This window comes from Zootoca vivipara, chromosome 2, assembly GCF_965207765.1.
Source record: "Zootoca vivipara chromosome 2, rZooViv2.hap1.1, whole genome shotgun sequence".
NCBI lineage: Eukaryota > Metazoa > Chordata > Lepidosauria > Squamata > Lacertidae > Zootoca > Zootoca vivipara.
In genome coordinates this window covers 83248335-83261755 of record NC_142584.1, presented here as the reverse complement: position 1 = coordinate 83261755, position 13421 = coordinate 83248335, and the positions used below count along the sequence as shown (strand labels likewise).

The 13421-nt window shown below is 46.0% G+C and overlaps 1 protein-coding gene across 4 annotated transcripts in view; it reads right to left on the bottom strand.

Moving 5' to 3' along the window:
• PLXNA1 (plexin A1) overlaps positions 1–13421 on the bottom strand; it is a 298287-nt gene that overhangs the window by 138507 nt on the left and 146359 nt on the right. For all 4 annotated transcript variants that reach the window (XM_035106479.3, XM_035106473.3, XM_035106478.3 and 1 more), the window contains exons 4-5: positions 11280–11420; positions 714–814 (exon numbers count right to left, since the gene is read on the bottom strand). In XM_035106479.3, the coding sequence (XP_034962370.3) occupies positions 714–814; positions 11280–11420 (242 nt within the window). The remainder of the gene's footprint in view (positions 1–713; positions 815–11279; positions 11421–13421) is intronic.

The following is a 13421-nucleotide window of genomic DNA, read 5'->3' as shown; positions in this document are numbered from 1 at the left end:
TACAGGAGGAGAGTGCTTTTGTGCTCGAATCCTGCTTGCAGGTTTCCCATAGCCATCTGGTCAGTCACTGTGAGAACAGGTTGCTGGACTAGATGGGCCATTGGCCTAATCCAGCAGGCTCTTCTTATGTTCTTATCACCTCCAGTGGAACAGGCCAGACCAAAAGCCAATTTAGTCCTATGTTCTTCTTCCTACAGTGGTTAATCAGGAGCCTCCAGGAAACCCGCACACAGAGCTTCAAGAAAACTGCCCTCTCCTGCTGCTGCTCTGCAACAGCTGGTATTCAGTGGCATGTACTACTTTGGAACATGGATAGCCACCATGACAAATATACTCCGTACAAGCTCACCTCTTGCCAGTTCATATTGCCACCTTTGTCTACTCCCAACCCTGTGCCATCTGCCATGTTGTTTGCTATGCCTGAATTATCCCCTTCCGCTCCCTCATCCCCAATACTCACTTATCTCTCCCCAATCTCTCCCAATTCCTATCCTGTCCATTTCATGCAGACTGTAAGTGTCCTGGGCAGGAACTATGTCACTCTTGTGTTCTGTCAAATGCACATAATTCGTATTACAAGATGTTAAAACAGCAGTTGTAGCTTAGTTACCAGCTCCTGCTAATGTAGCTTCACAAGCATTCAAAGAGTAGGAAGGAAGGCTCCCTGCAATCGTCAGTCTTGTAGGGTTATGAAGAGGGCATTTGGTACTTACATGTTGTGTAGGACACACCAGCCACAGTGAGGGTCCCTAGAGCCCAGACATAGCGCACAGGTTGTATATTGCTCACAACTCTCCACTGGCACACGGGTCACCTGAGGGACAAGGACAGGCAGTTAAATTATTTTTCCTATCAGGAAATTCCAGGCTACTCAAGCCTTTATCAGCTGGACGAACCTTTGTCCCTTCTCTACGATTCCCATCATACACACATCCCGTCAGCTTGGCTGAAAACCTTCAGGATGATAGGAATTGTAGTCCAACAATATCTGGAGGGCACTATGTTGGCTGCCTCTGCTGTTGGAGAGTATGGCACAGTCACGACTTTTTAATTGGCACAAAGCATACAATGGTACAAAATTGGCAGAAATCCAGAATAGTTAGATATCTGTACAACTGCATATTCAGAGGTTGCCGTCTTGAAGGAACTCCTACTGAAATTACCAAAGGTGTAGAACCACGAATGGGCAAAAAAGGAAGCTCCAAATGTTACAAAGAGCTAAATTACAGGTACGATGGAAGGTGGAAAGGGCAACAAAAGATTTGGGAAACCTCACAGGGACCCTGCTGTTTCTGTGCATGTGGTAGAGGAAGGGGAGGAAGAAACAGAAGAGCAGGAGCCACGCTTTGATCATGGATTAAAATAATTTCCCCAGATCCCATGCCTTGCTATCACCACATTAAAAACCCAAACACCACCAGTAGCCATGAAAGGGTCAACAAAATATAGGTCAAAGCCCAAGGCTCTTTCTAAGCCCAGTGTTAACTGAGGCATCCTGCTATTTCTTTGAGGCTGGTGATCAGAGCAGGGGGAAAGGGGGGGTGCAGAGGCCTGCTCTTACGCTAAGTCCCTCTCCATTCCCCAGAGGCATCCCTGTGCCTAGGAAATTAAGCACGGGGGCTATTAGTCCAGACCCCACCACAGAGCAGCCTCTTTGAACATCTGCTGAGAAGCAAAATCTGCCATGGCAGCTTTGAAGGGGGAGGAAGGAAACAGCAGGAGCCTGGGAATAGGGCTAAAAGGAGGTGCTGCAAATCTGTTCTACGCACAGAAATACTCCAGGCTCTGTATCTACGAAACACAGATGGGAGGTGGGGCCCGACGTTATGATCCTGTTCCCTCACCCTGAGCATGTCATGAGAAGAGGGCTTCAAGGTGCCAGCAAACCCAGGTTCCATGGGACAGAACTACAACAATCTGTCTGAGGGCTCTCTCTCAGGATGGTAATATTCAAGATGTGTGTCATTCCTTAGCCATTATACAGCCATTTTGTCTGAAACCAACACTTCCACAGACAATGGGAGTGAGGTAGCATACATGTTTCCCAGCTTCAAATGGCATATTTGGGAAACTGACAATCTCCAAGCTCTGTCTTTCCTTTCCCAACTTGTTCACCTTCCTCCTTCACAAGCATACAAATCTAGCAGACTGGTTGTGCAAGAATGGAACTATTCTTGATACTACCACCAACCCCTTGCATTTCACTGTGGGATGTTCAGGAGGCAAAGCCCCTTCCTCCACTTACTAACAAAGCTGCTTTAAAATTCTGTCTACAGACGGCTTTTGAACTCAAGTGCAATCTTCCCTTCCCCTAATTTCCCCTCTTGAAGTTGACCCTGTGGCCATGAAAACCTCCAGCTACCCAGTGGAGGCTGAGACCTGCCTTCTGTGCATGTATATTTATGTGTACAAGAGAGATATAGAACCAGACCGAAGACTAGCACCCCCCTCTTTATCTGCTACTGATCTCAATGGTCTTGATAGCCAGAAAGACTATGGAATGAAAGCTGGCTTCTGGGAAATAGGGCACTTGCTGAATTTTAATACTAAATATCAATGGGGTACCTTCTAAGTGTGATTCATGGGAGAATATGCATGGATCAGCGTATATGTGTGTTTAATTACCCAAGCAGAGGCATGGATCAGAACATGATGAATCATGATCCAAGAACAAGACAAAAAAAACCTAAAAAACACCAAAAACAGAGCAGTCACCCAGACTGTATTTTACAAAGCTGCAGAAATTGTTCCTCTTCTCAGCCGGAAAATAACTTATTGACAAGCATACACAAACACAGCAAGTGCAGGGCCACAAGCTGGAATTGTGGTTCACACTTTTCGTTTACATGGGATATTATGTGTACATAAGGCATCACTTAAACCTCTATGCTGCCCTCTAGCTTCAAGGAGTTACAGCACAGACCACACTGGCTTCCGAGACAGATGAGTTTCTTTAATCTGTTTGTTATTATCCTACTAAATCACCTATGACCAGCACAGAGGTCTCCAGGAACAGTAGACTGAGCTTCCTTTTATACAGCATCTGTGATGGAATAAGCTGGACTTTCTCAACTGGGTGCTCTGTCCTCCAGAAGTTGTTGGAAAGCCCCAACCCTTGGCCAAGCTGGCTGGAGCTGATGAGAGCTATAGTTTAAAACATCTGGAGAGTACAAGGCTGGCAAAGCCTAGGATAAAAGAATGGCACTGCACAAAGCACCCATCTGAAAGGGAATTGGTGAGGAACAACCTGTGCATCATCTACAATCAGCTGATTCCTCCTTGCAGGGTCTAGACAGGCAAGAATGAAGTGCCAGGTGGGTTGTTATGCAGGGCTGTTGAGCAACATTTGGCTTGTTGGGTCATATGCCACGCCAGATAGCTCATTCGATTTAGGTACAGCATTCAAAACCTAGTTTCAAACAGTGAAAAGGCATAGCACTCTCTCATTCAGGCATCTCCGTTCCTAGCTACCTACCACCCTCTTGAAGATAATCATCACACAGCTTGTTGAAACCTAGTTGAAGAAAAAAATATTGGGGCATCTGCATTGCCCTGTCCTTGTTCCAGACACTGGTCATAACCCATTTTCTTCTTAATCTGACAGCAGGAGTCCGCCTTAAAGGGTTACAAGCTCTTTATTAATTGCTCCTCCAGATTTGATTAAAATCCCCTCATTCTGCAGGCCCTTTGAGCTATGTTACAACTGCTCATTTAATTACTTTCCACCAACAACCTGATAACAGTAAGCTTTATTAAGCCAAAGGGAGAGAAAGGGGACCTGCAAAAGGCAGAATGAATGTCCTCAAAGCCATTTAAGCAACCTTCCAAAATCTCCCCTCATTACATCCAGTGTGGTCTGGACTCTGGCTACAAAATTAAACGCCACCAGATTGAGGATTATATAGCCCCATTGTCAAAAGACTTTAACAGAGATGTCCATGTTGAAAAGAACCCTTGAAGCCCACCAGTTACAGAGGGAATGGGAAGCTTGCCCCGTCTTTTAATTTCTTCCCACCTTTGTACTGCCCTTCCAATAAAATATTCACCCTACTAAGTCCCCACACTGATCTCCTTCCTCACAGGAAGTACATGCAAACACAGGAAAAAACACACTCTGGTTTCATATCATTTTGCCTTGTCTTCTGGAACATGTACATCATGGTGCATCATGGTGCATACAGGCATCATCAGGGAAGCAGAAGAGTCCTGGACAGCAATGCTCATTGCATTGGATTGGCATATTTGGTTCAGAAGAGCCCTGTGTGGTTCTTTCTAATACTCATGCTCCTTTTCCCTTTTCTTCACATAGCCAGGATTTAGAGACAGCTGGTCTAGACATTGCATTTTTACTAGGAAGTGGACTCCCATGTGATTGCTTAGCCCTGCTGTTGTAACATGTAAAACACATTCCTGGCTGCGGCTGATGTGAAGATGCTCCACACCTTCCCAGCAGTACCAAGAGGCCAGATCAAGTGGTCTCTGTATGGTAAGTGTAACATGCCCACTAGCTTTCAGGCCATAGCTGCTCCCAATTGGATGTTGCCACTACAGTGTACAGACTGTACTTCTAGCAAAACAACTGAGAGGGTCCCAGATTCAAAAGGCAGTTGAAAAGACCTTGTCACTGCCAGTCAAGAGGAGACATACTATTCTAGTTGGATAAATAGCCTGATCTATATATAAAAAAAGGTCTGTATCTTCCTATGATCTTGAAAGGACAGGTACTTTTTTCCTCCCAGATCACTCCTACAACAACATATATTTAACACTGTAAACAAGCAGAAGAATCTCTAAATATATCCTGTCTAGGAACTCTCCAAACCCTATCTTACCTAAACTTAAACCTGCAGTGTTTAAGTACTAACAGAAGAAGACAAAAGTCAAGCAGTCCAATATTCACTCTCACGCTTACCAAAAGAGGCCAGGGTATAAAGGGAGAGATCACCACTAGTCACCCCAAATATCACTCCCAAATGGTGGGAGAGGCTGCTAAACACCTCACTTTGCTAATGCAGCAACCTCAAGCTACAGTCTCCATATCCAGTATGCCTTTCTTCAATTGATGCATGTAGTGGAGACAACCTGCCTTGCAACCACATTAGGATAGCTTGCTGTTTTCACTTAAAGGCAACTGGGGGAAAAAATCACATCATCCAGAGATCTCTTTCAGGGGTGTGCGGGGTACGTGACCAGTTTTTTGGGGGGGTATTAAATTTCTAGGAATCAGTCTCGCACAGAGCTGAATACAGAAAAATTCTAGTGGTGGCATCAGAAGTTAGGATCCTAGGCAATCAATCAAAGTGCCTGGGTTTTTTCCAGCCCTGCTTGGCCATTAGAATAGCTTCCATCAGTAGCAGGTGTGCCGCTCCACAGTTCCTCCACCTTACCAAACAACAAAGCTGTTTTTACAGAGCTATTTAGCAGCCATGCAGGCAAGCCTGAAAGGTTTAGACAGGCATGCATTCCAAGGGGAGCAGGGATTTCAGTAAATGCTGCTAATCATTGATGAAAGAGGAAAGAATTCTATGTTATATTTAAAAAAAATCTGATTTGACAGTCTCAGAGCTCAAAAGGAAGGAGGTATGTGAAGGTATGTAGAGCAGATTTGTAGCTCCTTCTTCTATTTCTCTAGTTTAAAGGGCAACCATGTTTGTTATAATATGTTGCCTTTTGCCGTAAAAGAGCCTCCAGATGCCTCTCAGATAAGGCCTTTGGGGCAGCTTCCTTCGCTCATTTGGGATTACCGTGTTTCCCCCTTTTTAAGACACCGTCTTATAACTTTTTTTCCTCAAAAAAACACAAGGTGTCTTATTTTCAGGGGATGTCTTAATTTTTTATTAGGTTTTTATTACGGTACGGTACCTTACTGGCTCGGGGTGCTGCCATCCATCCCATCGCTAACATGGGAGCCGACAGGCGCGAAATGGAGGCGGGAGAGCGGGGGGGGAGATGAGAGAGACGCGAAAGGCTCCGGGGTGAATGGCAAGTAGGTCGTCGGAAAGATGCCTGCGTAATCCCGGTCCCATGAGGGGGAAACGAGACCCTTGTCCACAACACCGAAACACGCATTCATAAGGGGCGGCAGCTCAAGGAGCCAAACTTCCTTTCCCGCTTGAACGCGTGCGGAGGCGGGCGAGGGTACGCGAGGGGAACCCCTTCGGGAATCCTCTGCGCCTTTAAACTCGAGTAGCCAGCCAGCCAGCCAGCCAGCCAGCCAGCCACACGCGCGACATCTCTGAGGAAATGTGCTTTTATGCTGAAGTCCCGCAGAATTGCCCCAGGAGGAGGCGGTGGCGGTGGCACCCTGTCTCCAGAGGGAACGGGGAGAGTTCGTCATGGCCCGCCCGACAAGCACCCCCGCGGGTTTCTTGGGCAAAGCGGCGGCGGCAGCGCCACGGCAGCGCTCCCTGAAGTGCTCCTGCCTCCCCACCCTGAGCCGTTTCCATTAGGGGGTGGGGTGGGGTGGGGTCTCCCTCGCGTGCTCCTCGCCGCCCCTCTCCCTCCAGGCATTGGCAAGGCCGCCTGTCAATCAGCTGCCAACTCGCCCCCGGCGCGGAAGGGGCCAGCAGCGCTCCCGCTGCCGTTCATCGCCCCGGCGGCCATGCAGCCCACGATGTTCTGGTCGTGCAGAAGGGGCCAGAAGCGCTCCCGCCACCATCTGTCGCCCCGGTAGCATGGAAGGGCCTGCAGGCCTTCCGCCGCCGCTCTGCCTCAGGCCATGCAGCCCACGACGCTCCAGCGGCTCGGAAGGGGCCAGCAGCGCTCCCGCCGCCGCCCCGGCAGCACGGAAGGGCTCATGGGCCTCCCGCCGCCGCTCAGCCTTGGGCCATGCAGCCCACGACGCTCCAGCAGCACGGAAGGGGCCAGCAGCGCTCCCGCCGCCGCCCGCCACCCCGGCAGCGCGGAAGGGCCCGCGGGCCTCCCGCCGCCGCTCAGCCTTGGGCCATGCAGCCCATGACGCTCTGGAGGCACAGAAGGGGCCGGCAGGCCTCCCGACGCCAAGGGGTTTCCCCGTTCAGGCGCTCGGCCGGAGTGGAAAAAAGTCCTGGGAAGAGCGGGGGGGGGGGGAAGTCCTCCTAGCGCGGCTCGCCTGGCAACGCGCTCAATTCATGCACCCCCTCCCACCTGGTCTCAAGCCTCTCTGAGGCTCTAAAGGAAAGCAACAAGGTATGTCTTATTTTCGGGGTATGTCTTGTATTTCGCAGATACTTAAAAATCCTGCCATGGCTTACTTTATGAGTACATATTAAAAAAGGGGAAACACGGTAGTAGTCCATTCAGTCCTAAATACTGACTTATCACTGCAGTGTTTCTGCCAGATGCTCAAAGATGTGTGTGCTTCCCCTACCTTTATATATGCCTCCTTTGCTGCTGCATCGGGGAAGTGCCCATGGAAGTGCCCGCAAAAAAGGTACTTGTGTTTAGCCAACAACTGCATTGACCAAGTTAGGCAAGACACCTCAAATTGCCACATAACATTTTACATAAAAGGCAGGTTGTGTGAATGTCTTTACCCTGCATCCTTTAAAAATAAAAAAAACAACTCAAGGAATGACATGCTGTGCTGCCAAGTCATAGACTGTCTTTTTTGCCTTTTATTTTTAAATGGCTGAACCTAGTGTTTTTGTTCCAATTTACTCTTGCATGTAAAATGCCAGCATTAGAACTGGTGAGCTTAATTAGGTGGCTGTATGACTAGGAGCGCCTATGACCTAACTTCCTTAAAGAAAGCTGTTCTAGCAAGTCATTCACATTTTAGTAGCATCTAGACAGGACTACTGTAATGTAGAACAAGTGGGCTGCCCCAGAAAAAGATGCAGAAGCTTCGGCTGACTCAAAAGGTTGTTGTCAGATTACTGTCTAGAACTGTTCTGGTAAAAAGGTAAAGGTAAAGGACCCCTGGATGGTTAAGTCCAGTCAAAGGCAACTATGGGGTACAGCACTCATCTCGCTTTCAGGCCAAGGAAGCCGGCATTTGTCCACAGACAACTTTCTGGGTAATGTGGCCAGCATGACTTCTGGCGCAACAGAAATGTGATGGAAGCTGGAGCACACGGAAACACCTTTTACCTTCCTGTCGCAGCAGTACCTATTTATCTACTCACGCTGGTATGTTTTCGAATTGCTAGGTTGGCAGAAGCTGGGACACAGCAACGGGAACTCACCCCGTCACACGGATTCGAACTGCCGACCTTCCAATTGGCAAACCCAAGAGGCTCAGTGGTTCAGACCACAGCACCACCCTGATAGAGCATATACAGTGGTACCTCTACTTACGAATTTAATGCGTTCCGAACGCACATTTGTAAGTCGAAAAAAATTGTAAGTCGAATCCCATAGGAATGCATTGGGAGTAAAAATTCGTAAGTAGAAGCAACCCTATCTAAAAATTCGCAAGTAGAAAAAATCCTATCTAAACCACATCCAAGATGGCGGACGGAGCTCTATTCGTAAGTAGAAACATTCATAAGTAGAGTTATTCGTAAGTAGAGGTACCACTGTATATCTGGTCCTGTTTGAACTTCAGTGATACTGTACACTTCCAGGCTCAACTCAAGGTGCTAGTTTTTATCTTTAGGACCCTAAATCATGGGTAGCCAACAAGGCTGAACTACAGCTTGCATTCATTCTGACCATACTGATGGCACTTGGAGTCCAAAAACGTAAGGAGGGCACCATATTAGCTATCCTTGTCCAACATGCGTAGCAGTGGGAAAAGGGAGGAGGAAGAGCACTGCCATTGCCCAAATACCTGTGTAGGCTTTTGGAGTTGGCTGAACCTATGCTGATCCTGATCTGCTGATGAGAAGGGCAAAGACCTAGTTTTCTGACTCTGAATTTTTTTATTGCTATGTTTTCATTATGCTGTCTTGATTTTGCTTTGATTATTTTTTTTCTATTTTTATGCTGCTCAGCACTCTAAAGTTCTATGTGGACAAAATGTGGGATAACAGGTTTAAAAATAAATAACCATGCTTCAGGAAACCTAGAACAGTGCCTAAATAGGGAGAGGTGGATCTCCCATGATAGATGTTAGCTTGTAAGATCCACTAATTCCAGTTGTACACTGGCGCAGGGCTGGCGCAGGGCTGAGGACTCTGTAGCCTGGATCTTGTTCATTTTTTAAGGTCATCCAACCCATGGACTGATTCACACTGAATATCCAGTGTGAGCCTATCCAGAGAAGGGGTGCCTTTTTTGATCCCCAACATTTCCCCCATGGTCCAATGGCCCCTAATTAAAGGAAAACCCAAATGATCCAAACCACTCATTTAGAGCAGGAATGGGCAGAAAGAAAATCAGAATCTACTAGGAGACCTTTGGTGATTTGTAGTAGATCAGCAAGGATTTCTCAGTCCCAATTCTTTAACAACAGAGACAACAAAATGACTCCCTGAAATTAGACTGCTGCACTGAAGTATGCTTTGGGCAATTGGGGACTGAATTTTTGTGTAGAAGGGCTGTGAGCTCAGCACTGATACTCAAAACAATCCCCGTCCTCAGCAGCTGCTAAGAGGAACCTAGTTCTTTAATTATAAGTGTTATGTCTTTTGCACCCGGCTCTGGCTGGCAGAGTTCTAGTAAAACACAAAGTAAATCCTGCATGGCTCTCCTGTCCTCCCTCTCCTGGTTTAGTGGGCAGTTAGGATCCTCCGACCTAGCTACAGGACAGACTGCAAAAGGAGAATAAAGCAATCCCAGTGTAAAAAGGTAAAGAAATGTTACCAGAACCAGAACCTTGGACTGCAGCCCAACAGAATTAAGGTTGGGCTACTCAGCCACAGTGCTCCTAACTCATATAAACACCAGTTTATCTTGCTGGAGGAGTGCAAAAGAAACTTCTCCAATACCTGTAGCAGAGGCAATCTTTCAAATGACAGAGCTTTTGCAAAACAGACCTAATGAGTCTGCTTTAGAAGATTAGAAGAGATGTTGCATGTACCCACGATTCATCTGCTTCCTAATAATAAGTTTGTTTCCCCTCAGGACAGACTCAAATAGATATTATTCATTCTATGAAAAGACACCTGAGAGCAAAATCAGACATGATTTAATGTAATGGGGGGGGGGACTCTTAGAGCCAAACCAGACATGGTAGCAGCAGACCTATTCATTTACACCCAGGTCTGCCTCAGTTGTGTATAAAGCAAGGGCCCACTGCTTCATGAAAACAAGGTGGATGGATCAGGACTTCCAGGCACTTCCACTGTTTGTGGCTTACCTACCTAAGGTTCGTTTACCTATGGCCTCCACCACTAAGTGCTTTCTCATTCCCCTGATTTCAATGAGTGAGATCAACTGGGTAAAAAGTGCTTGTGGGAAACTTTACACAATCATGGAGTGGTAGGCATGGAGAGGCTTTAGTTCAGTGTGATGCACTTACTGTAAGGGTGAGATCTCATTTTTACATGAATGGTCTGCTACTGTCTTGCCAAGTTTGAACATTACATTCAAACACAGAAAAATAATAATAATTTTGGCATCAGAGATTCAGTATATATTATTAGTTATTCTGGAAAAGGGTAACTAATAATATGCGTGGCAGCCCAAGAAGGATTAAGCAGCTTAATACAAATGTTTTCGTGACTAATGCACACCATACCAATTTTGGCAAGGTTTAATGAGGAAAGCTGAGTTTGGGTCTTTAGTTGTTGGTAAGGGGAATGGCAAAGTACAGCACTTGCACTGTGCTGCCATAGAAACAGCAGAGACGTTTCTTGCAGAGTTAAAATGAGTGGACCAAGAGCCCCTTTTCACGACCAGCCACGGCCCTTGCTTGTGGTGACCACCAGTACCATATGCAATCATGCGATGGCTGGCAGCGCACACTGAGCTTTAGCACTCTTGCACATTTGGCCGATTCTGTCCATTTGCAGGGCATGCTGAAACTCAACGCACACAGCGTTCTGCCTAAGCTGTCACCCATCAGATGATGGAATCTGCTTGTTCATTAAAAAGGAGCCCTCAGGAGAGCTGTCGCTCTGGTGTTGAATCAAGTAAAGGTGTAGCCCGTCACTCACACAAGCACTTTTATTGCAATGAGCTCCATGATCACTCCATGAGCTCGACATCTAATCAGAACTATACTAATAAAGGGAGTGATGTATTTGAAGAAAGTATTTTTATTTGGTTGCTCTGAGAATCTGACAGTCCTGCCTCACACTGTGCTGGAGAAATATCACACAGATGTACTATGCAGAGAGAAAGGGCTGTGCCTCATCACTGCTAAGCTTAAAATCACGTAAAAGGGCCAGCTGTGGACAAACTCAAGTTCTTACCTGTTTCTCAGTCATAGCATAGAGGTACTGGAGATCAGGGCTGAGCACTAAGTCCCGCAGGATGGAGCTGCCATCATGAGCTATGACATTCTCATACTGCAATGCTGAACGTCCAATGGGATTGGCAGGGTCCACAAGGATCTGAAAGAAAAGATGGCAGCTTTAGCATTTGCTGTTGTGATGCCTAGTATCATCAAGATGGGAGACATTTGTTGGGCAGCAAATGAATAATGTGCCAATACACACCAATAGCTAGCTGGTGGGGGAACAGTTCTTTCTACAGAAAGGAAGACAAACCTATGAGGAGCTTTAGGTATACAGTATATGATAGTCAGCCCTTACCCTGTCAACCAACACCATGTTCCTTAAAACTTCAAGACTTCCAACTAGGCCAAAGTCATGGGCTGGTGTTTGATAAATCAGCCTAATGGGAATTCCAAGAACCCCATCCCAACGGCATGTTTTGGCTGCCACAAGTAGAAGCAGAGAAGGAAAAGCAGAGTCAGGATGATTCTCCAAAACAGAAACCCATCTTTCATTCATTTTTCTAAATATTTTATTTAAGGGGAAATAATGAACCCTCAACCTAATATTGCCAGCCAACAAGAGCCCCTCCCACTCCCCTTGCTGCTTTAGAACCCTTATCCAGGTTGCCCTTTTTTGGCCTCTGTTCATTAATCAAACTACTCCTTGAGAGTTAGGACAAGAAATAGCTCCACCTGGTTTCCATTTAAAATAAAACTACATTATGCACTTCAGTGCACATTAATGCTCTTCAATTAAATCTAATGAACTTTAAATGAAGCAGGGGACTTCCGGATAATGTGTTAATAGCTCCAAAGAAAGTACAAATGGCTGGTAAGGGGTGTGCAGAGAAATAGTGGCAGCCACACAGGCATTGCAGAGGAGATGAAACACAAAGCTCTGTTTTAACTGGGGTGAGCCTTCCATTACATATCTAGACTGGGAGAGCACTAGGTGGAGGAAGAGTTTAATCTACTGGGAACTTCATCCCACCAAATGTGCAACTACAGAAATATTGCCAAATATTTGTATGAACACACTCATCACAACCTAGCTCCTTTGTCATGTGGTCATTGTATGCAATGTTTTGCTCATCTTAACATTAACTCTCTCCGTGCACTTGCAGGACAGCTATTACAACCCTAACTGTCACACACCTGGATTATTTAAGCTTTGTTTTGATCAGCATTTCTCCCCTGCTGAACTTTCCCAAGTTTTTTAAAGTATTCTCTGGTGTGGAAAAAAGGTGGAGCATCAAAAAGCTTATAGCCTAGCACACTTTCCCTAAGCATCAATGGCACAGTGCATTTAATGTAACATTAGTGGAGAGTTAGCATATATAATCACCTTTGTTTTATGATCAAGGACCCATGTTCTGCCTCCCCAATAACAGAAGAGAAGGTAAACCAGCACCTTTGTTCTAGGCAAGGGATATAGTAAATGCTCTAATCCCATTACTACTCACAGTGACAATAAAGCTTATCCTAAAGACCTTGCTTTCACTATAGAAGGCATAACCACATTAAAAAGGCACTCCAGGGTCATAGCCAACCCATGGCAGGGATGAAATACAATAGGGTTAGGTTACAGGTAGGTAGCCGTGTTGGTCTGGATCGAAGTAAAATAAAAAAATTCCTTCAGTAGCACCTTAAAGACCAACTAAGTTTTTATTTTGGTATGAATACCAAAATGCACACGAAAGCTCATACCAAAATAAAAACTTAGTTGGTCTTTAAGGTGCTACTGAAGGAATTTTTTTATTTTACAATAGGGTTAATTCTCTAATGTTAACTGCCACCTGGCTGCTGAGCACGAGTCATTTCCTTGCCCAGAAAGTATTTGCTTGTGACACACTTATGGCCAAACTTGTGTAAGCTGAACTGTGAGGGGAATGGTCAGTAACCTAGTCCTGCCTCACAGCAAGAAACTAGACTCAGAGGCCTTTTGGACCTATCTAATTCTATGACATATAGTTAAAGTGGTGATATACCACAACTTTCCCAATAACCTCTAGAATGTTTTGGACTACAATTCCCACAATCCCTCACTTGGCCACTGCTTGTGCTGGCTGGGTCTGATAGTCCAAAATGTCTGGAGGGTAACAAATTAGGAGATATT